This window comes from Ambystoma mexicanum, chromosome 13 (genome assembly GCF_040938575.1).
Source record: "Ambystoma mexicanum isolate Mex_15411 chromosome 13, UKY_AmexF1_1, whole genome shotgun sequence".
NCBI lineage: Eukaryota > Metazoa > Chordata > Amphibia > Caudata > Ambystomatidae > Ambystoma > Ambystoma mexicanum.
Window position 1 is genome coordinate 240,893,932 of NC_090938.1, and position 24,989 is coordinate 240,918,920.

The 24,989-nt window shown below is 46.2% G+C and overlaps 1 protein-coding gene across 2 annotated transcripts in view; it reads right to left on the bottom strand.

The window, feature by feature from the left end:
* ARHGEF40 (Rho guanine nucleotide exchange factor 40) overlaps nt 1–24,989 on the bottom strand; it is a 507,114-nt gene that overhangs the window by 292,708 nt on the left and 189,417 nt on the right. For both annotated transcript variants that reach the window (XM_069633711.1, XM_069633710.1), the window contains exons 2-4: nt 8,523–8,720; nt 3,088–5,137; nt 2,362–2,565 (exon numbers count right to left, since the gene is read on the bottom strand). In XM_069633711.1, the coding sequence (XP_069489812.1) occupies nt 2,362–2,565; nt 3,088–5,137; nt 8,523–8,720 (2,452 nt within the window). The remainder of the gene's footprint in view (nt 1–2,361; nt 2,566–3,087; nt 5,138–8,522; nt 8,721–24,989) is intronic.

Consider the following 24,989-nt stretch of genomic DNA (forward strand, 5'->3'; position numbering starts at 1 on the left):
ATTTGTACAGACCGTCTAAGCTTTTTGGTGGCCGTAGAATGTCAAAGAAGGTGGGTCATGTCTAAACCTGCTCCCATCATTAAGAGGACTGACTACTGTCATATCCTGATGGAACAGGAGTTGAAGTCACCACTACTTGCTCTGCCCTATTCCATGCAGGGCAATGTGAGAGACTGCAGCGACGCAGTATACCACCCAATTTTGATACCACCCTTGGAAGCACCCGTTTGCACAATGTGCTAGTGATCTGCATTTATGCGTATGCAATGCTGTGCCTTGCACAATTTCTTTAACACCAGCCAAGAGGGAGATGCCGCTAATAGGGTGATTACGCCTAGAGAATAGGGGATAATGCAGGCTATACCTCTGTGGATGTGGGAGAACGCTCTTGATGTAAGATCTCTACGGAGGCGAGAGATAGCTCTGGGAGTGGGGGAGATAGCTCTGGTGTCTGGGAGGCATCTCTGGGGGCAAGGTAGATAGCTCAGGGGGTGGAGATGGTCGCTGTGGGTTTGGGAGTTTGCTGTTGGGTCTGGGTGACAATGCTGGTTTTATATGAGTTGACACTTTAAAAAAAAATGTTATTGTCCCTTCTTACCTCTCTCTCCCTGCTTCGTTTCCTCTTAAGTCCCCTCTCCTCCTCTCTCGCCTTCAGCTTATTCCACTTGCTGTTCCCCATTCCTTCCCTTCTCCACCCCCTCTTCCCTCATTTATCTTCACTGGCAAATTGTTCTAATTGCTGTATTACTGGTTTGACTCATATTTTGTAATTGCTTCTACTGTTATTGTATCCTTGTTGTTATAATGTAAAGCGCTTTGGCGTAAAGCGCTATATAAACACAATAAACATAAACATAAACATAGACACGGGGGAGTGAGAGTGTTCAGTGTGGGTGATAGCTCAGAGGGGAAGGATCTCTGTTCTCTCTGTGGTTGTGGAAAATATATCTGAAGATGTGGGGCACAGCTCTTGTATGCAAGATAGATCAAGGGGTGTTGGAGATAGCTCTGGGGACACTGGAGATAGCTTTGCCGTTGGTGTCTCTGAGAGGTCACTCTTGGATTGTGGGTATATCTTCTACTGAAGTATCATAAAGCACAAGTGGCATTGGACATAGTTATCGGGGGTGAGAGTCAGCTCTGGGGATATTGGTGAAAGCTCTGCAAGTGTTTTAAATAGCTGGCAGTAAGATCACTGTGGAGCTAAGAGATCCCTCTGGGAGTGTGGCAGATGTCGCTAGGGATTTGTGTGGTGGCATGATGATAGTTCTACGGGTGATGTAGATAGCCTTCGGTGTAAGGTAGACAGCTCTGCGGATTTTGGTGGTAGCTTTCTTGATGTTGATGACAGCTTTGGGAACAGGATCACTAGTGGCTTGAGGAATCTCCCCGATACTGTGGAAGATACCTCAGGGAGTGTAACATATAGCTTTGTTGCATGAGAGATAGGACAGGAAATGTGTGAGATAGCTCAGTGGATGTTCAAGATATCTCTGTGGGTGTGTGAGATATGTTTCGGAGTGTGTGAGGTAGTTCCGGGCATGTGGTAAACATCTGTGCTTTGTATTCAATGCCTCTATACTATAGGTCCCCTATATGGTCTCAAACCGTGAATGGATGTTTCCTCTTGAGAGCTGTCTCCCAAGCTTTTTGCCAATGTTGATTAGAAAGACATCTCTCATTCGAGACGTAACTCTCACCCAAGCTAATGCCGAGACAATTGCCACAGCAATTGTCGGAGCAAAAATTGATTACTGCTGCAGCCTTTTGGCAGGCATTAGTAAAAAGGAGAACAGACTTCAGGTCATTCAGAATGGGGCTGTAAGGGTCGTGTTGGGACTCTCTCACCTTGACCATGTGTCTGCTGCTAGAAGAGGGCTTCACTGGTTCCCGGTGGAGTCCCGTGTGCGGTATCGTCTTTTAGTCATTACTTTTAAGTGCCCACATGGCCTTATGCCCAGCAACCTACAACACCTTCTAGCAGAAAAAACACAATGCAGATCCCTTATATCAAATACCCTGAAACTTCTGTGTATTTCCAGATGCAGAACTAGAAAGGCAGAAAGGGGCGCCTTCTCCATCTCAGCGTCCAAAGCCTGGAATGACCTCCCCCTTGATCTTAGGTGTCAGCCAGATGGGCCTGTGTTTAAGAAGAAACTGAAAACATGGTTGTTTGCTTAACCCCTGACATTTCTGCCCTTTTGTTATTACGCTTCTGCATCGTGGTCCTCTTTTTTTCTGTTTGTCGGCGCCCTAATGCCGCTGGGTCCATGGCCTGCGCTATATGAATATCTTAAAGTAAAGTAAAGAAAAGTCAAAGTAAAAAGTAAAGGTACATGGGACCTTCTTCCTGCTCCTTACCAGTCAGTGAGAAGACTCCAGACTGCAGTACATCCCAGTTTACTTCCTGTCTGGTCGATGCAGCTCCGAGAACGGGTGTGGTCTGATGTGGGAGAGCTGAGGGACTTTCCACCTCTGCAGCAGCCGCGGTCATCAACAAGGGATCCTCTGATTGGCTGAGCACGTCAGCAGAAGGCGGAAGAAGGCAACCGTCCTGTTCAGCACCTACCAGGAACATGAGAGAGCTATACAACACGTGTATTCACCACTGCACCCCACAATTGGCCCCTTTGCTCTCCACCAGAATAAACAGGGGCTATTCCATGAGTTAAGCCATAGGTGCGCTTGTTCCATTGCAATGTCATACCCCATTTCCCAACCTTTGCTCTAGATCCATTCTTACTGCAACCCCTAACAATGTTCCACCGAACTCATTTCACATCCCATTTCTAAGAAATGTTCCAACTCATTGCTATCTTATCCCTTTCATATCCATTTCCTAGCAACTTTCAAGAGCTATTTCCTGGTATTTATTTTTCAACTCAAACACCTATTACAACCTACCATTATCATTGACTGAACACCACTCAACAATCACAGGTTGCCAAACTGCTGCAGCCCACTGAGTATACATTCAGGTGATTTAAGCACATGAGTTAGATACCACCCTCTCCTCTTAAGCCCATCATCCCTTGACATAACCTCAAGGCCCAGTAAGGAAAGGGTTCTGGGCTGGTACCCCCATACCTTGACATTCTGTGGTTAGTTGCTCATCACTGGTTCCCTCCTCTTCCTTGACAGTGAGTTCGGCACTGCCTTCGACGTGTTCAACTTCTGACCCTGTCTCCTCGAGTGCTTCCTCTGACTGTGAACCAGCCATGGTAACATCAGAGGGCTTCTCTAGGACTTGGTCAAAAGGTGTTACCTCTTCCTCCTTTATCTGACCTGGGCATTCCTCCACAGAAACCTCGTTAGTACCAGCCACACCTTTAGTGTCCGGTGGCCTGGAAGTACCTCTTGCTCCTCCCTTCTTCCGTTTCCTCTTCCCCTTGCTATGCTTTTTGGGAGGCTGGTGGCTCGCAGTTCTTTCCATGTGGTTTATGGGCATCTTTGTAGGCAGGTGGCTGGTTGGCTTGCCTTGTTCTTTGGTTACTTGTCCTTTATCCATTGGTCCTCCTATTAAAGATGTTGTTGCACTGCCCTGACCTGATTGTGGGTCCGGACACTCAGCTGGGTGAGAGGCATTGGGGCCCTCCTTGTCAGCTCCATCTGGAGGATCGTCTTCCCTTATAGTTCCTTCGTCCTCCCAGTCTAGGGGAGTCTGATCTGAAACAGTTGTCTCTTGGGATATGGGGGATACTTGCAGTAGTTTGGAGTCTCTGGAATCATTTGTTTGGTTGGCTAAGCACTGCACGTTCGAGCCATTCTCTGGCATTTGGCAGGGCTTCCCACATTTTGACGATAGCTCTTGTGCGTTACCCTCATGTGAGGAAAACATGCCCTCTGTAGAAATGTCTTTCAACAACGAGAGCTTATCCACTGTAGGACTGCGCTCCAATGCCATGTTGGGAGAAAAACTGCCTCCTTGTGGAAGTGATCCAACACAGTTTCCCTCTGTGAGTTGATTGATGCTCCTGGGGATAAATTCCTGGCAGGATGATGGGATTGAAAGATATTCACACTCCTCCTTTGGGGATCGACGGGCATCTGCCTCCCAGCACACCATCTCTGCTCGAAGGTCCAAGACAAAGGCAGAAGGGGTCTTTATCACGAGTGAGGAATTCTCCTGGTCCGCATCTTCAGGGCACACTCCCTCTGTGCCCACCAGGTCAACTCTAGTGTGTGCCCCAACATAACCGTGCTGGGGGCTGACCAGGGAGCCATCTGCATGCCTTTCCTCGGGCGTGGGCTGTGTCCCCACATTGTCTGTGATATAAGGTGGACTGGATGGCTCAGCCCCACCTCTGCTGCCCTCCCATGTCTGCATTCCCCGGTTTCTGCTGGGCAGAGCCTCCTCCTTGGGTACCTTCTGGTGCAACCATGCACGGTGCCGCTTGTTCCGTCCCTTGCCATGCCCTTTCCGCACAGGTACAGTCTTGGTCTTGGAGATGCTGTTGGCTTCAAGGTAACGCTGCCTGGTGTCCACGTTAGAATCTGGTGAGAGACTGAAGTCCAACAGCTCCACATACTCACCCTCAATGCTCTCTAGGAAAGGGCTGCAAATCTCTGCATGATTCCCCCCACCCGCCCCATTGGTATCAGGACCTGTCTTCGAAGGACCACCATGTGGGTCTTTGACATCTGCACTGGAGTTCCGCCCATCTCCTGGGATGCGGTCCCCTAAGATTTCTGAAAGCTGTTCACCAGTAGTGAGTAGGCTCCCTGTTGCTAATGGATCCAAGGGGCATCGCCTACCAACGATGAATCCGTCCTTGTGCACAAACTGAGGGTAGACCACCTCAGACCAGGGAACGCGCAAGACCCGCTCACCGGTGGACAGCAGGCAGTTTTCCAGGCGACTTGCATGGCGGTCCTTGTTGATGCCGTTGAGCCACTCTACAGTGAAGATAAATGGGTAGGAGTCCTCCGGCACCAGAACTTCCTGAACACTGCGACTGTCTTGGGACAGGCATTTAAGAGCCAGCCTTGGGGAGCACTCCAGGTAAGGCAGTACCTGCAGGTAGAAGTCCCCGGGCTTCAAGCACTGCCAAGGAAGGGAAGAGAGTTGCACGACCACCTTCTCGTGAAGACACAAGGGCCATCCTTCATGGCAGAAGAGGAAGCCGCTGTACTGGGACTGCAAGACAAGAAGGAAAATAGATGTAAGACTTGTCAGGGTGTTAAGGGGAGAGTGGATCTTGACAACTGAGTGTGGATAGTGGGAGAAATGGGCACTGCAAGGTTAAATAGGGTGTTCCTATTCTGCAGGGGCCCCCTGTTTCCCCTTATGAGTGATCAGACCGTACATAGGGGGTATGTTGACTGGCTAGCAGGGGATGGGCCATTAAGAACAAGATCATGCGTGGCATTGCACACTGGCATGTGTGGGTTTGGATGCCCAGCTTGAGAGTCTGTGGTAGAAGTACAAGATGCGGCTCCCATCTTCCTAAACTGTGTGCAGCCTTACTCTCTGCAAGCCACACTCACAGTACTGGGGCACATGGAAAAAGCTGCTCTGGGTGCCCCCACTCTGCCAGAGTGTCTGGCAGCAACACTGGAAGGCCTTTTTTTTTGCTCACCAAGTGTTTGTGAACAAAGACTTCAAAGAGGCTATCCCTCTCTCTTATCATCACTGAATCCCGACCACAGAAATAACCACAACCCAATCATTGCCACATTGCTCAGCCGAGGTCGTTTTGATCAAGTGTTTCATATTGTGGGGAGAAGCTGGTTAAAGGGGAGGGAGATTCCCTACAGCAGCTGCTCGCCATTCTGTGTTTCTCTTAAATTAGTCACTGGCAAGCAGGGGTTGCAAGGGACAGTACTTCTGCCCCTGTCCATCCCAATCTTCTTGTGTTGTTATCAGACGTTATCTGAAGAGTACCACCCATCGTAAACAGGGTTCAGAACTGAGGAGATCTAGGCGCTATTTAGCTTCTGCTTATCGCCTAGAAGAGCCTGGTTAGCTTAAAACCAACAGTTACCAAGCGCTACGTTTGGACCCCCAGGCCAACTGATTCATAGCAAACACAACTTTGGGAATTTAACTCTGAGCATTTGGGATAAACTATAAACACTGGGACCCACCTACATGACATTTAAAGTATAAGGACTCATACATAATTGACACAATTATATGTTTGCATTTTGTTAGTTTTGTGCACTGCTATGTACTAGCTCCTGGTTCCTGAGTGTTAGCTCCTGGTGACCAGTTACCGCTGGATACCCAGGAGCTGCTTGTAGCTCCTGCTCATCCAATCTTAATTTCGAGCCCTGGTAAACAAGACCGTAATTAACTGCTTTTCTCCGTCAAATTCTCTGCTAAGTTTTACAATTTAGAACCTTAAACTTAAATTAAAGTTCCTACTTGGATGCTTGGGAGTTTCCCATTCATATAGCACCAACAGAATCCTCAGAGGAAAGGTGATCTTCCAAAAGCTCTATCCTGTCGCTGTGGCTCTTCAATATCTTCCTTGCCCCTCTGGCCCACCTTATTTCCACTTTCTCTCCTCACTGCCTGTGCTATGCTGGTGACACACAGCTCTCCTCTAAGCTTCCCTCCTCAGCCTCCTCTTCCTCCTCTCTTATACCTGACTGCCTGTAATCAGGCATGGTGCTCTGCTAATGATCTGTGCCTTAATGCCAGTAGGACCAAGATCCTCCTCATTGGGATTACTTGCTCCTTGTTTCCCTTTCACTCTCTGGCCGCCTTCCTTGGTTCCCCTCCCCTCACCCTCCTGTCAGGCAAACAATCTTGGGGTAATCTTCGACTCCTCCCTCTCCTTATACCCTCACATCATGGACCTTGCCAAGAAGTCCAACTTTCAGCTCCACCCCCACAGAGGCATTCTCCCTTTCCCCACCTTTCCCCAGAGCCCGAGGCTCAATGTCTCCAGAGCTCTTGTTATCTCTAGGCTGGGCTACTGCAACAGCCTCTTCCTCAATCTGACTCTTTCCTCACTTCGCCCTCTTCAGCTTATCCAGAACAGGGCTGCAAGACTTATCCTTGGCCTCAAGCCCAGGGGTCACATCTCTCCAGTCCTATAATCTCTCCATTGGCTCCCAGTGGCGGCAAGGATCAAATTCAAGAGCCTATGCATCATCCACAAGGCTTTCTGGGGCCGGGGGCCCGATACAGCCAACATTCTCTCCCTAAATACCACCCTGCTTGAGTCCTTTGGTCTTCTAGCTCCAGCTCTCTGCAGATCAAACGTTTTACTAAGCAGAGAGTGGGGGTATATCTCTTTCTTCAGCAGGAGCCTCCCTCTGCAATGGACTTGCTGTCCCTCTCAAACTTGAACTGATTCTCCTTACGCTTTGGAAGCTTCTCAAGACATTACTTTTCTCCTCCCCCTTCGCTCCCCCCTCTCGTGCTAATGTCCTCCTGCCACTGCAACTAGTGCCTGGCCCCTTATGAGTCTTACAGGGACCAGGCCCTCCTCGACCAATCCTCCCCAGCACCCTTACTAGCACTTGCCCTCATGCCCTCTTCCCTGACTAGCCTGAATCTGGTCCACCCTGTCCTCGCATTAGCTGACCCTTACTCCTGGTTTCCCCTGCCACTTGGCCTCCTTGCGCTCCTCCTTGCGCTTGCCCAGTCCATGGGGCCCCCGCCTCCCATACTTCCCCTCTACCCCTTCTCTTATCCAAGCCCTACTGCCCCCACCTCTGCACTTATTATTCACTGCACTTGCACAGTATGAAAGCAACAAGGCCCAGTAGAACTGTTTATTGTCTTTTTTGTTGTTGTTTTTCTCCTCTGTCCCCCACCGCCCACCCTTTTTTGCCTTGTGGCGCCTGAAAACACTTGTGTATAGGCTTCTACAAAGGTCCAATAAATAAAACTAAAGGAAATAAATAAATCCCCATGGCCCCAACATTCTCCCTAAACGCAGAGCCAATCCTGCCTTGATAGATAGACTGCTACCCAACTAAGGAGGTCATCAGACTCTTCAAACCTTCGTAGACAAAGATGTACTCATTTAGCTTTCTTCTGACCATTGGTTCTCTGGGGAGCCAGAGGAATGAGATGTCCCTCCACACTCGATGTCCTACCCACCCCCTAATACCACTTTTTCCAGATCTGGCCAACAAACTAAGGCTCTCCGTTAGCTATGTTCGTGGCTACTTCATTTGGACAATTTGGGCCTGTGGACGTTGTACCAAAGTTTTCTGTAGGAAAATAATAGGACTAGAAAAGGGGTGCCCTGATGGCATGGCTTTATTTTGTCACCCTAAACACACAACCCTCATGCACATCTCTATCTAAAAAATGCGGCCATTTTTCTTTTCCACTCTTCCATTCCCACCCCACTTTCTAGATTGTGGTAGACATCACATGTTGTAGACACTATATATATCATACACATTGAGCCAAGTTGTACTCTTGTGTGTGAATAAAACACATTTTTGAGCATTTCACCAGACTACGATCTGCTTGCCTCTGCTAACTCCAGCCCATCACCCTGAAGAACTGTTACTAAAGTTGCTGTTCTACAGTTATAAAGTACTGCGTCACTTACACACGCCTCTTGCTGGATCCGCTGCAGGATGTGCTTGGCCGGCACAAGGAACTCAATGGCGTATCTCAGCGCATCCTCACCGTAGGTCCTCTCCACCACCGCGAATACCTGGCACAGCAGCGTGGGGCCTGTCGCCGAGAAGGGTGGGTAAAGGGCGGACAGGGTGTTCTGAACACAGTCCTCCACTGGCTCAGCACTCTGCAGGTGAAGACAAGATATAGAGGGTTGAGCGGATTAGTGATGAGACTTGGGGAGTGTGTGATGGATACAAAGGACTATAGGAATGAGACTAGGGAAAGGGAGGGAAAGACAGGGTGAAGAGGGTCCTATGCATACAGCCTTTATTACTATACAATACAATCTTCTTATGGGCTATCAGTTGTAATCACATTTTCAAACTTATACAGAACACACACAACATACCTCTTCACAAGCATGATTTTTGTTCTAAAACAATTTTTATTATCATTTTCTTTATGTATCTCAATTCAAACTAATAAGGCTGAGCACAATATTCAGCGTCTGAATTCCGAATCAGAAAACATACATAATCGCTACCAAATTGATAAAACGTTATGGTGACCAGCGATCCACTGTTGTTTTCCACTTAAGCAAACTCTGTAAGACCAGCTCCAACTGAGCCTCAAGGTACGTATTCTCGCACCACTTCGATGGACCTCTGCCGCAGGCATGGCTACCCACCTGCACGTACTCACATCCATGCACCAGACAAAAAAACGCAAAGCACAACATCTCTGCCATCAGAATGCAGCTATGATCTATGACAAAAAACGTGGCCTAGCTGGACACAGAGCGAGTCTCTTGCACTCGCGCAATCTCCTGACCACCCCAGCACCCATCCACATGCCTGACCTTCATCAGTAGCGTACTGGAGCAAGATCAGCCCACCTAAATCCCTATCTTGGCCACATGCACACACGCATTCTAATCTGTCCGACAACCTTTCCTATATCTTGGGCTTCGGTCCCCCAATGGCGCTCCCTCCACAAGTGCGTCGACACCATACTATTGGGATAAAGGTGCTATAAAAATGATAAACTACTACTACTTCTCTTGCTACCTTCATCGCTATCATGCTATCATTGTTACCACTTCCCTAAACCTGGCTGCAAACAGAAGTCTCCAGTACTTAAGATGTGGATCTATGGAGTACTTCTGGTATCCCAGAGTGTGTCTGGGATATTGCTTAATATTTCATTGCAGTGTTTCGCCTTGTGCTCCTTTCGTACCGCTTCACTCCGGAGAAGGCTTGGATGAGCATGCATGCACACTAACCAACCATCTGGAGACTACCATCCTCCCTGAACTCATGTTCTGCTACCCCCAAAAAGTCAAATGGCTACCGTAGACGTCAATGGGCTCACCTTCCCTGCCAACCTTCACGCTCTTCCAGAGCAAAACAAAATGTAATCCATGTGGACTTCAACAGGATATCCCCCAAAAATATCCATTCTCTGCATCAGTGTAAAGATAGTGTTTATAAAGCTTTTTTAAATGTAAATAAAAAAAAACTAAAAAGGGGAGGAATAAAACAATGTAATGGAAATGGGTGGCATGTGGGGTTCAGCTGTTTTGTAAAAAGAAAAAGTGCAAAACAATGCAGTAAAAGGGTGCTTTTATACCTATGCAAAGACCGCCACCAGCTGCTGCACCAATGCTCAGCCAAGGACCCACTGAGTCACTTGCTAAGGCAGGTGTAAAAGGGTCACGTGCTCTGGGCTTTCCAATGCTGACTTCTAGCGCTACCACCATTGCCGCCTCCTGTTGCTGAGGATTGTTTGTAGCAATTGCACCCAGGCTTCGTTTCCACACCTTGGTCTCTGGTGGCAAGACCAGGGGGTGCTTTGAGAGAAAGTTGGAGAAAGGGGATACACTGGAAACGGGAAGCAAGATTGACCAGCTTTTTATGGAACAGGGGAAATGTCACCCAAAGAGGCCATCACTGCACAGTTCCAGCGGAATCATTTTTCAACTATACCAACCAAATGTAATATTCAGGGCCTGATTGCCAAAGGCTGTGGGCTTTGCTATGAGTATTGGGGTAACTGTAAAACAAAACGTGTTAATAATTTATATTTTAAGCCACCTTATTATGAGTTGGGATGGCATTGACTATATAACACACATGGTACGCAGACAGTACCCAGACAGTACATCAAAATACTTTGTTGGGGAAATAGGGGTTATTTACACCATGCACCACTTTCTATGTACCCCAAGCGGGCCATACCAACTCATAACTAGGTGCTGTTTTAAAAACCGAGTTTTATTTACGATAACAGATATTTTTACTGTTACCACCAGAGTCATGATGAGGTTAATTTCCCATTATGAGACCTCCTGATCTGAGGAAATTCATTACTAATATGCATCTCAAGGCGCCAATGATGAGGGACAGATCGTGGCACTGGAAGGAGGAAGTGAGGGCAAAGGAGTGGTACTGACTGATGAGGGCATAGGCAATCTGCCCATTTCCTGTTAATCTGTGCAAACCATTTTGGTCTGAAAAGGGAACATACTAGACCACACCGCAGCAAGCATGGGGTTGGAATGAGAGGGCCTCGTTACGAGTTTGCCAGTAATTCGGCAGTAAATCTGTGGAATTACTCCCCGGATTACCACTACCACCACTCTGTCCTGTGGAATCAGCACGGGATTGCGAGTGGTGGCATGGTTGTGTAAATCCCCATTTATAGAGTCTACAGGACTCCTTGGGGATTTCAGAGGGTTTACCGTGAGCGGTAATTCTGCTGCAGCAAATCTGCACATTGTTGGCGGTAAAGTGGAGGATTTACTGCCAGCATTTTTCTGGAGGTAACTCGTCCACCTCCAAACTCTGTAGTACGGTGGTGCGGTAACGTGGCTGTAAAGTGGTGTTAATGGAATGTCCACCCTCCTATCATGGTTTGTACCCACACTGCTGTGCTGCTAAATGAGGCCCAATTTGTTTCATCTTAAAGGGTAAGACTAATACGGTTCAGTGCGCAGCGGCATTTTACATTCATGGTTCTCTTTATATGGGGTAACTCCAGGAAGATTTAAAGCAAAAATATTACCCTGAAAGGAATTCTGATGTTTCAGGGGTCTGGAACGTGTGGCTCTCTAGATGTTTTGGACTACAGATAATATAATTTTAAAAGGGCTTTAATTGTTTTTGGATTCTTTAAGTGTTGTTAGTTGGAGTAATATGTTATGTGTTGAAATTATGAATGTATTAGTGTTATGCATTTGTTTCTTAATGGTCGAGACTGTATTTAAAATGTTGTTGCGGATGGTGTGTATCTCCATATACACGTTCACACATCGACACACTCCTCAGTGACACTTTTTGTATATGGTTTCGACCATTAAGGCGCACATAAATGGATAGGTACACACACACACGCACGCACGCACGCACGCACGCACGCACGCACGCACACACACACACACACACCTGACCAGACCGTACTTGTACTGCATTGTATTTTACGGTGCTGAACTGTGTTTACTGGTGGGCACAGGTGCGCTTAACAAATAGCAATGGCATCAGATCAGTCCCATTGGGGGTGCTTTATAGAAGTGAAGCAAATTTGATGCAATTCAATTTGTGACGAGGAGAATCATAGGGAAATAGAATGGGGACAGAAAATAGAGGAAGCAAAAAAACAACATAGAACATGCATGGTAAAAACCCGTTGTTCAGCTATTAACATCCATGTAGGATGTCCGGTAACTATAGAGGGTGAGACGGGATCAGGGAAGATGTCTTATATAATGATTGGTAGTCAGTGGTAGAAGTGTACCGAAAACAGTAGTGGAACTGTGGTCTTGGCAGGGGAGAGGGTGGATGGAAGCCTAGTGCAACATGTGACAAGGTGTTGCAGCCGGGGCATTGCACTACTCTAAGTGACTAGTAACTAAGGCTCCTATTGCAACTTTACACTTGCACAGGGACATGAATGGACACACCTCCATATAGAATGGTGAATATGGTTGTAAACGGTGTCCAGTCAATTGGTCGAAAAAAAACTGGTCGACTGCAATTTGGTCGACGCAATTTGGTCGAAAACCAAATGGTCGAATTTTTTTTTTAATTTATATATTTATTTTTCGGGTTTTCGTTTTGTAAAAAAAAGGGGGTTTTCGAGAAAAAAAGGGGGTTGGGACCCGGGTTTTCGAGAAAAAAAGGGGGTTGGGACCCCCCCAAAAAAATTAAAAAAAGGGTTAAAATAATTTAAAAAAAAATTCGACCATTTGGTTTTCGACCAAATTGGTTGGACCATTTGTCTGGTCGACCAATTTTTTTCGCCCAAATGTCTGGTAACCGTTGTAAACAGTAGGGAAATGGTAAGCAGATCAAAATAAAAATAGTTGAACACTACTCCCGACTGTTCCCACTCACTTCGATCACTGTTGGTAGTGGTGTGGCTTTCTGTGCTTTCTCTGCTGTGGTAGCACTAGTGTATCGGATGGCGGTGAGGTAGGTGTTCCAGTGGAGGGGCAATGAAATCAATATAGCTCAGAGCAGGCGGCAGTGCATGAGTGTGGGGGCAGATAGGCTGAAGTGGGTGCTATCATGAATGGTGCAAGTATCAGGTAATACCGTTGAAAAGGCTAGAGTGGGAGCGGGTGGGTTTAAAGACGAGTTTTGGGAATTTGAAGTGGGATCCGCGTTGCATCGAGTGGTAGTGGGAGAAGAGCGGGGGATGTCGAGGAGGAATAACGTAGAAGAGAGGGAGACCTAGAAGAAGGCCAAGACATTAGTCAAGGCAACGCAGCAGAAATGTGAGTTGTTGTTGAGTTGTAAGTTCGTAAGCAGCAGCTCTTCATACTGCTCACATGCTTGATCCAAGCAGCAGAAATGTGAGTTGTTGCTGAGTTGTAAGTTCGTAAGCAGCAGCTCTTCATACTGCTCACATGCTTGATCCAAGCAGCAGAAATGTGAGTTGTTGCTGAGTTGTAAGTTCGTAAGCAGCAGCTCTTCATACTGCTCACATGCTTGATCCAAGCAGCAGAAATGTGAGTTGTTGCTGAGTTGTAAGTTCGTAAGCAGCAGCTCTTCATACTGCTCACATGCTTGATCCAAGCAGCAGAAATGTGAGTTGTTGCTGAGTTGTACATTCGTAAGCAGCAGCTCCTCATACTGCTCACATGCTTGATCCAAGCAGCAGAAATGTGAGTTGTTGTTGAGTTGTAAGTTCGTAAGCAGCAGCTCTTCATACTGCTCACATGCTTGATCCAAGCAGCAGAGCAGTGGAAGCATTGGGGATGTGATGTGCCCAAAGGGGAGAGTGGGTGTGTTTCCACTGCAAGGTGGACATCTAATTTGATGAATGCAGTGATTTCAGTGGGTAGAAGACATCACTATTCACAGGTTGGATTTTGTAGCAGGACTGCAAGAAATGTACATCACACAGACAAGCACACCACTTCAATTTCTGAAATACTGAAGGATTTCGCTCACTGCAGGTCTGGACAGGACCGGGACAGGGCAGCATTCGGTACTCAGACAATTGGGGTCCGCAAAGACAAAACCACTACTACATGACTGACACAAAGGTCGTTTATGGGGGGGTCACTCATGACCCTTCACCTAAATAGATATATACTCATGTTGAGCCCGAAGACCGATAGCATGATCAACCCGCCAGAAGTCTCTGATTATATCCAACTCATTTAAATAAAAAATGTGTGCTACTTGTTTGTATGCCGTATTTCAATCATACACCGAGTTATAGATGCTCATCCGGTGTCAGTTCGTCATTTGGATTCGCTTATCAAGTACTTTTGCAAGGGCAAAATTTAAGGGTTAAACAGCCACACTCTTCTCAAGAACAATTAATATTTGTGAACAATCTTGGCTGTCAGGATGCTGCCCCACTTTTACTTTTGGTCCCTGTTAGGAAAGATTTCGTAATTGTAGGTAATTTTCCTTCCATGTGGCAACCCCTAAACTTTTTGCTGTTGTTTTTCACCTTTTTCTTGACTTTGCCAGAGAAGTGCAGCCTTCTGCCGCACTCCTCTGGGCTTACGCTCCTTTCTTACAGGGAAACTGACATGCCCTTAAGACAGTCAGTACCGGGGAACGCTGTTTCCCGTAGTTTCTTTTATCATGTTGCGGCTTTCGTGCAACATGACACAAGAGGGCACTGTAAGCTAAGTTACAGCTCTCTTGGGTCTCTAGCTTTCTACAGGCCCTAGATACTCGTTTAGGATTGTATCTGATCGGTGCAAGTGATTCAGGGACGGTAATGGTGGCAGCGATCGTTTCTTGTGTTTTGAGCTCCTTTTGGCGTTCTAAGCGCGTTTTCTGCGCTTAACCCAAAATAGTGGCCTGGCTCCCAAAATGGCCAGACCACGAGGCTCCTTTGTCCTGTCCGCTGACCGTCTTGCTCCCTTCACCTTCCCCAGGTCGAGCCGACCCGGGGCCTTCCTTATTTGGGCATGTACTTTCCCACGAAACACGGATGCTTTACATGTCTTGTGTGTGCCTCCAGGATGTGGGCTGGGATGTCTGGTCCCAATACTCATCCTGGGTGCCAGAGAGTCTAGGGTGGTGTGAATGCCTGGGACCACCGTGGTCCGTGATTGGTCCAAGAATGGTGTGAGTGTTGATGAGCGGATCTCCCATTGGGTCCCCTACGTTTTGGCGCAAAGGGAACCGTGGATAAGAGGGGGCTGGAAACACCACTACCATGTCGATCTCCTGAGTTCTCACGAACGAAGGAATACAGGAGCCAAGTATCCTGCAACCAAGAGGCTGGACCGAGGAATCGCTGGTGACCCGCTGAAGGACTTCTCCTCTGCACTGCTGTCGCCTTGTGAAACCCTTTTCACCTTTGATCGAACCAGAAGGCCTGTACTGGTACTTCGACCCTTGGAATAGCGGGAACAGCTATTCTCGGCATCTTCACCATCTCCTGCCAGTAAGCCTTCGGAAGCGTCTCTGGGCCATCCAGCTGACTGACCAGCTTACACGGGAGTCTTGCTCTGTAACCGCCGCCAGGTTGTGTAGTATTTCGAGTCCTTGTCACTCTCACACGCTTCGTACACTTGGCGTTCCCAGGTCTGAAGTGAGTAGTGTACATTTGGCTCAGATACACACGGCCGCTCCGTTGCCCTGCTGTGGTAACAAACTGTGCGGGTTTCTTCGATTGGGACGTCTTTTTACTCAACACGACGACGAGGCATTCCTTGCTCTTCTGAACCTGCCAGCTGCTGAAACTGACGCGGAGAAGCCTGGGTCTGCTTGCATCGGGGACCGGTGAGTAGCATAGCTAGGATCTGGTCGCCCTCCTGCAGGAGCCCATTGCTTTTCCCCGCTGTGTCAAACAGCACCCTTTTCCGTACTCACGCTCTGCTTCTGCCCACTGTGGAGGCTGCGCTTGAGTCGCGGAACTTGTTCTTCTTCTTTTGTGCACTAAACTGAACTGCCTGATTTCCCTCAAAGAGCTTCTCCTTTTGCCCGTTGGCACCAGCGCGTGCAGGTACTTTTGAGCACAAGGCTCCACTCTCCGCAGGGCTCGGACTTCCATCTAGTTAGGTGCCTCTGAAGGCGAACTGGGTCTAAGCATTATTTCGCACTGCCTGTTTTCCCTCCCTTTTAGGTGGACTACACATTTCGTGCATATAACGCTTGAGACTTGTTGTATTTGTATATATATTGTGTTGATATGGTATGTGTTGGTTTACTATCGTTATATTGTGATTTTCTCGCTACGGTCATTGTTTTAAAGGCCTTGAAATAAATGTGTATATATTTTTAATATAACAACTGGTTGGAGTAGTTTGTAAGTGTTCTTGCTTTGTGTGCTTATTGCGGGCCTTCAGTCACCCTCACCCCTCTTGTGACCTAGTCTTGACCGCCGCGATCGCTACCTTGATTGGTCTGGCTCGTCCAGAGGTTACCCTGTTCCAAGTAATTAGGTTGGCCTTCTGAACTTCTGCGCCACCAGGACAGAGTTCAGAAATCCATCTTAACAGTCCCGTTACAAACAGGCCTTGCCCTTCTCAGTATGGCGGCTGCGATGTACCAAACGACCTTCCCAAGATGGCCGCCGGTTATTTCTGGTTCCGGTTGTGGCGCCTGGAGACCGCATCATGAAACAACCTCCGCAGTACAAGACTGTGCGTTGCAACTTTTCTCCCCTGTTGCCTTGATGCTCGGTTCCCTATCACCTCCCTTGTTCCTGGCTGCTGCTATTTTACCTTTTCTCTTATGTCCTTGGTCATTCCCCACTCCGCTCCTGTACTGGATCCTGCTCTTACCCTTTCTTGCTTCCTGTTTTATTATGCCTTCCAACCCTGCCTTGCTCTAGCCTGCTTCATCAGCATTCACTCGGATTTCTGACCATACTGCCAACTCCTGGAGGACTGCCTACTTGCCAGCAAGCAGAGGGTTTCTTTCTCACAAGGGTTTCTCCCCCTGTGTCTCCAGGAAGCAGGGTGGCATCCCAACAGGACAGGCCCTACCTCTTCCCTGAGAAGTGACCCCATGAATCTCAGATAAGGCGTAAATCTGACATTGGCAATTAACTTAATAGACCTGCCCCTCACTTCGTTATTTTTAATTCATAACACCGAGAATAATATATATATCACCGATTCCACATTGCCTACATGCAAGTTTTATTGTGACTGGCAATTATACAGGAAGGTCAACGTGTGTTTCCCATTCACTGGTGCTTTTTCAAGACCAATTTTGTGACTTATAAAGATTAACTTCAAAGAACAGTTTCCCATTATACTTTCAATAGTACAAGCATGATAACTGGGGTCAGGCTACCTTATGCCAGCTAGTCAAGATAGGGCAGTAAACTGGCCTTGAAAAGAGATCAGTGCAAGTGAAACACGTGCTGAGCATATCCATAACTGATTATCAGTCATAATAAAAGGTCCCTGTATGCAACAGGAATTAGTACGATGCACTCTTCTCTGTTTTATGAATGAATGATAGTGGACACATGGGGCAGATTGGTTTACTATTGGGCTAACTATTGGAAGTGTATTACAGATGTACAGCCTTTCTATCATCATCATATGTTCTTAGTGGGGATAGTTACTACTCCGTGCATTAATGTGCAGGCTTACATGCCAACCATCATACTTCTGTACGGCCGCACTTAAAGGGTTTAACAACTAACATGCAATGTAATGAGCCCATACTGAAGAGGAAGTATTGTTCCAATGACGGTTTCCATGCCCCATGGCCCCCAACACTGGCATGCGCAATGTGTGTTCTAGACACAGCCGTGGGATTCATCAGCATGGTTTAGTAAGGCATGAAGGCATGTGCGATAATGTTGGCACACTGCTCTTGGCAACGATGTTCGGGAACTGAATTTATTTCTAAAATGCACTAAGACTTCAAAATATCTCTCCCGGAAGACCCACCTCAGAATCCTAAGGGAAATGAGGCATGGAGAAATCTAACTGCTACCACATACAGAAATCGGTTTTGTACGATCGGACTGAAAAAAAAGTCTGACCGTACAAAACGACCGAAAAATGCTACCATCAAAGGTTCGAACACCAAAAGTACCAACCTTTGGTGGTAGCATTGCAGGTAAGTAAAAAGAAAAGACTGCGGGGGCTGTGGCAGTGTCCCCCGCAACACCCCGCTCACTATACGGTGTGGCATAGTGAGCGGGGTGTTGCGGGGGACACCACCGCAGCACACCCGCAAAATAAAAACGAAAAAAAAACAGGGGCTGCAGGGGTGTCCACCGCAACACTCCGCTCACTATACTTAACAGTATAGTGAGCGGGGGTTGCGGGAGAAACCCCTGCAGCCCCTGTAGTATGTAAGTGTGTTCACATGACAAAGGTGCAAACTTTTGGTAGTTCGTACCTTTCTCATGCAAACATTCCGGCCGTGGTAAAATCAGCTGCGGTCGGATCACTTAGATTCCAGGAATCTACATGTTCCGTACCGAGGGCATCAACTATGTCTCTGCCCAGCTCCACACGACCCTTAAGATGGTTCTGAGGGCACTGGTGACCCGAATGCTGTCTTACCTTCAACCCTGCACCCCTCATGGTAGCGAAAATGGCTGCAGTGGGCGGATGGGCTGGTGGATTGCCCACCGTCACCCCGCATCAGAGACTCATTGCTAGAACCCTGGCACTAGGGCTGGCCCAGTCTTTCATGGTGTTCCAAAGATAGGGCTGATACGTGGAGAACCCTGCGTCCTGCTCCAGGCTTATCATTCATGCACTGTGGCAGGCATGCAAGATGCAAGGAATGACATTAAGACAACCGCTCTCGCTGCATTTACTTTTCCTTACTCAGACTGGGTTTTCTCCTGTTGGCAGACCCACTAAAGGTAGTACACATGATAATAACAGCTCTTCACATTTTTGCATTGATCAGCAAAAAAATACGTATTTTTCCATGGAATTTATATTAAACTATGTTTTTTTTCATTTAGCACAGATATGTTATTGATTGACGATGGGGCCTTTAGAATGAGCGTTGTAATGCGTCCTGTGTAATTTCCTTTAAAAGGTTACTGCAATGGTCTAGTCCTGGCTTGCGGCACGTTGGCACCACCACCCGGATCAGGCAGGCTTGTGCAAGGCCCTGGACTGGCACAGGGAGCATCACAGCGCGGTTTGAATGTAAGCCATTCTTGTGCTCAGGGCTGCTGTTGCAATAAGGCGTTTCTTGGCTCCTGTCTAGAAAGCCATCTGCACTTTGGGCTCCATTTGGATCCTAAAAAACATCAAATTTCGCACCATTGAAGGAGAGGCTGGCAGCAAAATGGCACTTCACTGAGAGGAACTTAAATCCTTGCACATGCCTTGGATGTGTTCACAGTCTACCTCCTTGGTCCAATACCACGAATCTGGCGCAGGTTCCACAAAATGGCTTCTGGCCTCCTTATTCGAATTTGTATGGCCCATATATTGAGAATAGCCAATCTGTGCCCTTCCATACTCCAGAACTCACAGCTAATAAGCTTTGCATGTATGCTTCAGAAAAACACTGATGTACATTAACAACTTCTAAAATTCTCATGCGACCTAAATGCTGCATGCCCTGCATCAGTGAAACTAACTTTTTTAAGTATCCTTTTTACAACAAAAAAAGAAATTCAAACAGATTGAAGGGAAGGGTAAATGGAAAAAGAAAAAGAAAAAGAGAACACAGGGAAACCTTTTTTTTATTTAAAAAAAAAAGATAAATAGGTATGTTATCTGGTTACCAATGGCAAGACCACCAGTAGGTTACGTCTAAGCAAAACCCATAAAGCGCCTTAAAAAATCTGTGTGAAACCTATAAATACCACATTATACATTAAAAAATTCAGCGCCTATTTGGTGCATCAAATTGGTGTCTAACATCTCCAGCGTTCACCAGTGTGCTTTGATCAAACTCCTCTAGCACACAGCGCTCGGTCCTGACGTGTGTGTCATTCTGCGGCGGGCTTTCTTTCAAAAAGAATCTCTTGTTTCCTTTACCAAACTTTCCTACCAAAAAAACTATCGTTTTCATAAAGCACCTTCCTTATGGAAAAACTGCAAACCTGGTTCAGAGAATGCTACCTGACGGATGGGCCTTACCTACGGAAAATTCAAATGTGCCTAGGAAATGTACAGTTAGCTCATTTGATATTAGTATGGCTTAGCCTGTAAGGTAACAGATAAGATCTAAAATGTAAATCTATCTCAAGATGTACAGTTTTCTTGATATCCTCTATATACATTTAATGAGGAGAAAGAATCCAAAATGTGTAACCCTTCAATCTTCCACAGGCTATACACTGAGTACCATTGAGCTTGATGATAATAACACCTTTTATCAAGTGTCAAGATTCGATTTAGCTTATGGTGTGTGCTATATAAATGATCCAAATAGTAATACATTTTTACTTTGCAATGGGGAAAGTCATTGCTTTTCTTAGTGTTGCTGGGATCCGGTTGCACATGTGACCCATTAGATTTTAGCCTCTTTGCTGGATAAAATGTGTTTGATTGAGGTTATCTCTACGTCAAAAGTCCTCCCTGGAACAGGGAGGATAGCTCAGCGGCAACGTGTTCCCCTTGGAAGCAACACAGGTTCGATCCCCGGGTCCGCGCTTAGAAACCTCTGGGTATTTAAGCGCCTTACAAATACGCAACTAAGACAAAAACATAAAAACAGTTACACAACACAAAAACAATTCAGTGCCTCAATGCCCGCAGGCTGTTTGAGCGCTTCTTCAAAAATAAATAAAATAAAAAGGCCGTAATAAAACTTAAACTTGCCATCAAACTTTATCAAACCAAAAAAAAAAACAGCAGTCCAAAAAACTATAAAGAGGACATGAAATGCTGCAAAGAGAGCTAACGATAATTTAGATTATTTCCATTGTGAAAAGGGTTACTTCCGAAACTCATAATCCTTACTGCACAGGCATTTAGCCTAAGATCACTGAATATTTCATTACATTACATATTTAAAAAAGCACAGAGTGTGGATATAATGCTTGCGCTCCCCACTTATCACCTGTATACATTTAAACAAAAATATAAATGGATACAGAAATATAAACAATACCACTTACCTAATTTTTCTTCACACAACTACATTTTTTTTAACAACCAAACCTCATAATGTAATGTATAAGTGCAGATTGGTAGTGTTGCGAGGGAAGGATTCTGAGTGTGCTGCCCTTATACCATTGAACAAGCAGAAATAACCATGAGGCTTGCTAGAAGCTAATGGGAGTTGGAATGGCGTCAATTGGGGAAGGTGAACTCACAGTAAACCTCCAAAACCAATGCACGTCTCTGGAAAATGGTAAATTCTCCCCCATCCGCCCGGATTGTCTGCATGAAAATCAGATATACAAAATCTACTGTCCGCATTCAACTGCAGATGGTGGAGAAGTAATGACACCTGTGTGCTGCACTCTTCACAACTACCTGAATATAGCTGGAGAAATAATAACATCTGTGTGCTGCACTCTTCAAAACTACCTGAATATAGCTGGAGAAATAATGACACCTGTGTGCTGCACTCTTCACAACTACCTGAATATAGCTGGAGAAATAATAACATCTGTGTGCTGCACTCTTCAAAACTACCTGAATATAGCTGGAGAAATAATGACATCTGTGTGCTGCACTCTTCACAACTACCTGCATATAGCTGGAGAAATAATGAGACCTTTGAACTGCACTCTTCACAACTACCTGCATATAGCTGGAGAAATAATGACACCTGTGTGCTGCACTCTTCACAACTACCTGCATATAGCTGGAGAAATAATGACACCTGTGTGCCTCACTCTTCACAACTACTGGAATATAGCTGGCGATATAATGACATCTGCGTGCTGCACTCTTCACAACTACCTGCATATAGCTGGAGAAATAATGGCACCAGTGTGCTGCACTCTAGCCAACTACCTAAATATAGCTGGAGAAATAATGACAGCAGCGTGCTGCACTCTTCACAGCTACCTGCATATAGCTGGAGAAATAATGACACCTGTGTGCTGCACTCTTCACAACTACCTGAATATAGCTGGAGAAATAATGGCATCTGTGTGCTGCACTCTTCACAACTACCTGCATATAGCTGGAGAAATAATGACACCTGTGTGCGGCACTGTAACCAACTACCTGAATATAGCTGGAGAAATAATGTCACCTGTGTGCTGCACTCTTCACAACTACATGGATATAGTTGAAGAAATAATGACACTTGTGTGCCGCACTCTTCACAACTACCTGCATATAGCTGGAGAAATAATGGCATCTGTGTGCTGCACTCTTCACAACTACCTGCATATAGCTGGAGAAATAATGACACCTGTGTGCTGCACTCTAACCAACTACCTGAATATAGCTGGAGAAATAATGGCACCTGTGTGCTGCACTCTTCACAACTACCTGGATATAGCTGGAGAAATAATGACACTTGTGTGCCGCACTCTTCACAACTACTGGAATATAGCTGGCGATATAATGACATCTGCGTGCTGCACTTTTCACAACTACCTGCATATAGCTGGAGAAATAATGGCACCTGTGTGCTGCACTGTAACCAACTACCTGAATATAGCTGGAGAAATAATGGCACCTGTGTGCTGCACTTTTCACAACTACCTGCATATAGCTAGAGAAATAATGGCATCTGGGTCCTGCACTCTTCACAACTACATGAATATTGTTGGAGAAATAATGGCACCTGTGTGCTGCACTCTAACCAACTACCTGAATATAGCTGGAGAAATAATGGCACCTGTGTGCTGCACTCGTCACAACTAGCTGAGTATAGCTGGAGAAATAATGACACCTGTACCTGCTGGAGAAATAATGTAACCTGTGTGCTGCACTCTTCACAACTACCTGAATATAGCTGCAGAAATAATGGCACCTGTGTGCTGCACTCTTCACAACTACCTGCACATAGCTGGAGAAATAATGGCACCTGTGTGCTGTACTCTTCACAACTACCTGCATATAGCTGGAGAAATAATGACATCTGGGTCCTGAACGCCTCACAACTACATGAATATAGCTGGAGAAATAATGACACCTGTGTGCTGCACTCTAACCAACTACCTAAATATAGCTGGAGAAATAATGACAGCAGCGTGCTGCACTCTTCACAACTACCTGCATATAGCTGGAGAAATATGACACCTGCGTGCTGCACTCTTCACACCTACCTGAATAAAGCTGGAGAAATAATGGCATTTGTGTGCTGCACTCTTCACAACTACCTGCATATAGCTGGAGAAATAATGACACCTGTGTGCTGCACTCTTCACAACTACCTGAATATAGCTGGAGATGTAATGACATCTGCGTGCTGCACTCTTCACAACTACCTGCATATAGCTGGAGAAATAATGACACCTGTGTGCTGCACTGTACCCAACTACCTGAATATAGCTGGAGAAATAATGGCACCTGTGTGCTGCACTCTTCACAACTACCTGGATATAGCTGGAGAAATAATGACACTTGTGTGCCGCACTCTTCACAACTACTGGAATATAGCTGGCGATATAATGACATCTGCGTGCTGCACTTTTCACAACTACCTGCATATAGCTGGAGAAATAATGGCACCTGTGTGCTGCAATGTAACCAACTACCTGAATATAGCTGGAGAAATAATGGCACCTGTGTGCTGCACTCTTCACAACTACCTGCATATAGCTGGAGAAATAATGACACGTGTGTGCCTCACTCTTCACAACTACTGGAATATAGCTGGCGATATAATGACATCTGCGTGCTGCACTTTTCACAACTACCTGCATATAGCTGGAGAAATAATGGCACCTGTGTGCTGCACTCTTCACAACTACCTGCATATAGCTAGAGAAATAATGGCATCTGGGTCCTGCACTCTTCACAACTACATGAATATTGTTGGAGAAATAATGGCACCTGTGTGCTGCACTCTAACCAACTACCTGAATATAGCTGGAGAAATAATGGCACCTGTGTGCTGCACTCGTCACAACTACCTGAGTATAGCTGGAGAAATATTGACACCTGTACCTGCTGGAGAAATAATGTAACCTGTGTGCTGCACTCTTCACAACTACCTGAATATAGCTGCAGAAATAATGGCACCTGTGTGCTGCACTCTTCACAACTACCTGCATATAGTTGGAGAAATAATGGCACCTGTGTGCTGCACTCTTCACAACTACCTGCATATAGCTGGAGAAATAATGGCATCTGTGTGCTGCACTCTAACCAACTACCTGAATATAGCTGGAGAAATAATGGCACCTGTGTGCTGCACTCTTCACAACTACCTGCATATAGCTGGAGAAATAATGACATCTGGGTCCTGAACTCCTCACAACTACATGAATATAGCTGCAGAAAGAATGGCACCTGTGTGCTGCACTCTTCACAACTACCTGCATATAGCTGGAGAATTAATGACACCTGTGTGCTGCACTGTAACCAACTACCTGAATATAGCTGCAGAAATAATGACATCTGCGTGCTGCACTTTTCACAACTACCAGAATATAGCTGGAGAAATAATGACATCTGGATGCTGCGCTCTTCACAAATACCTAAATATAGCTCATCCAAAAACAGGAGCACACCATGCTGAGGCAGACAGCAGGACCCCTAATAGGAATTTGGGGAAAGGAAAGAGTAGTTTACTCCCTGTTTTGCGAATGTGGGAGCATAAGGGATCATAGTAAGTAAAGTCGTAGTTCTCAACCCGGGTGGCATATTTTTGGGCAAGAAAAAAAATAATATTCATTAAAAAAAACAGGTGTTTTTTATAATGCAAAACTCTTGCATCTAGCAACTACTGTAAGAGAACAGAAGAATGTGTATTGTATGGGCTGTCTTCAAATCAGTTAACAGAAGGCCCCTTTAGGCGCTGTACTTGCCACTGGCTGGACACATCCTCCGAGCAGGGCCAGGTAGCATAAACTATCAGACATTTGTTCATCTGGCCCGTTCGTTTCATTTATTGAGATTAGT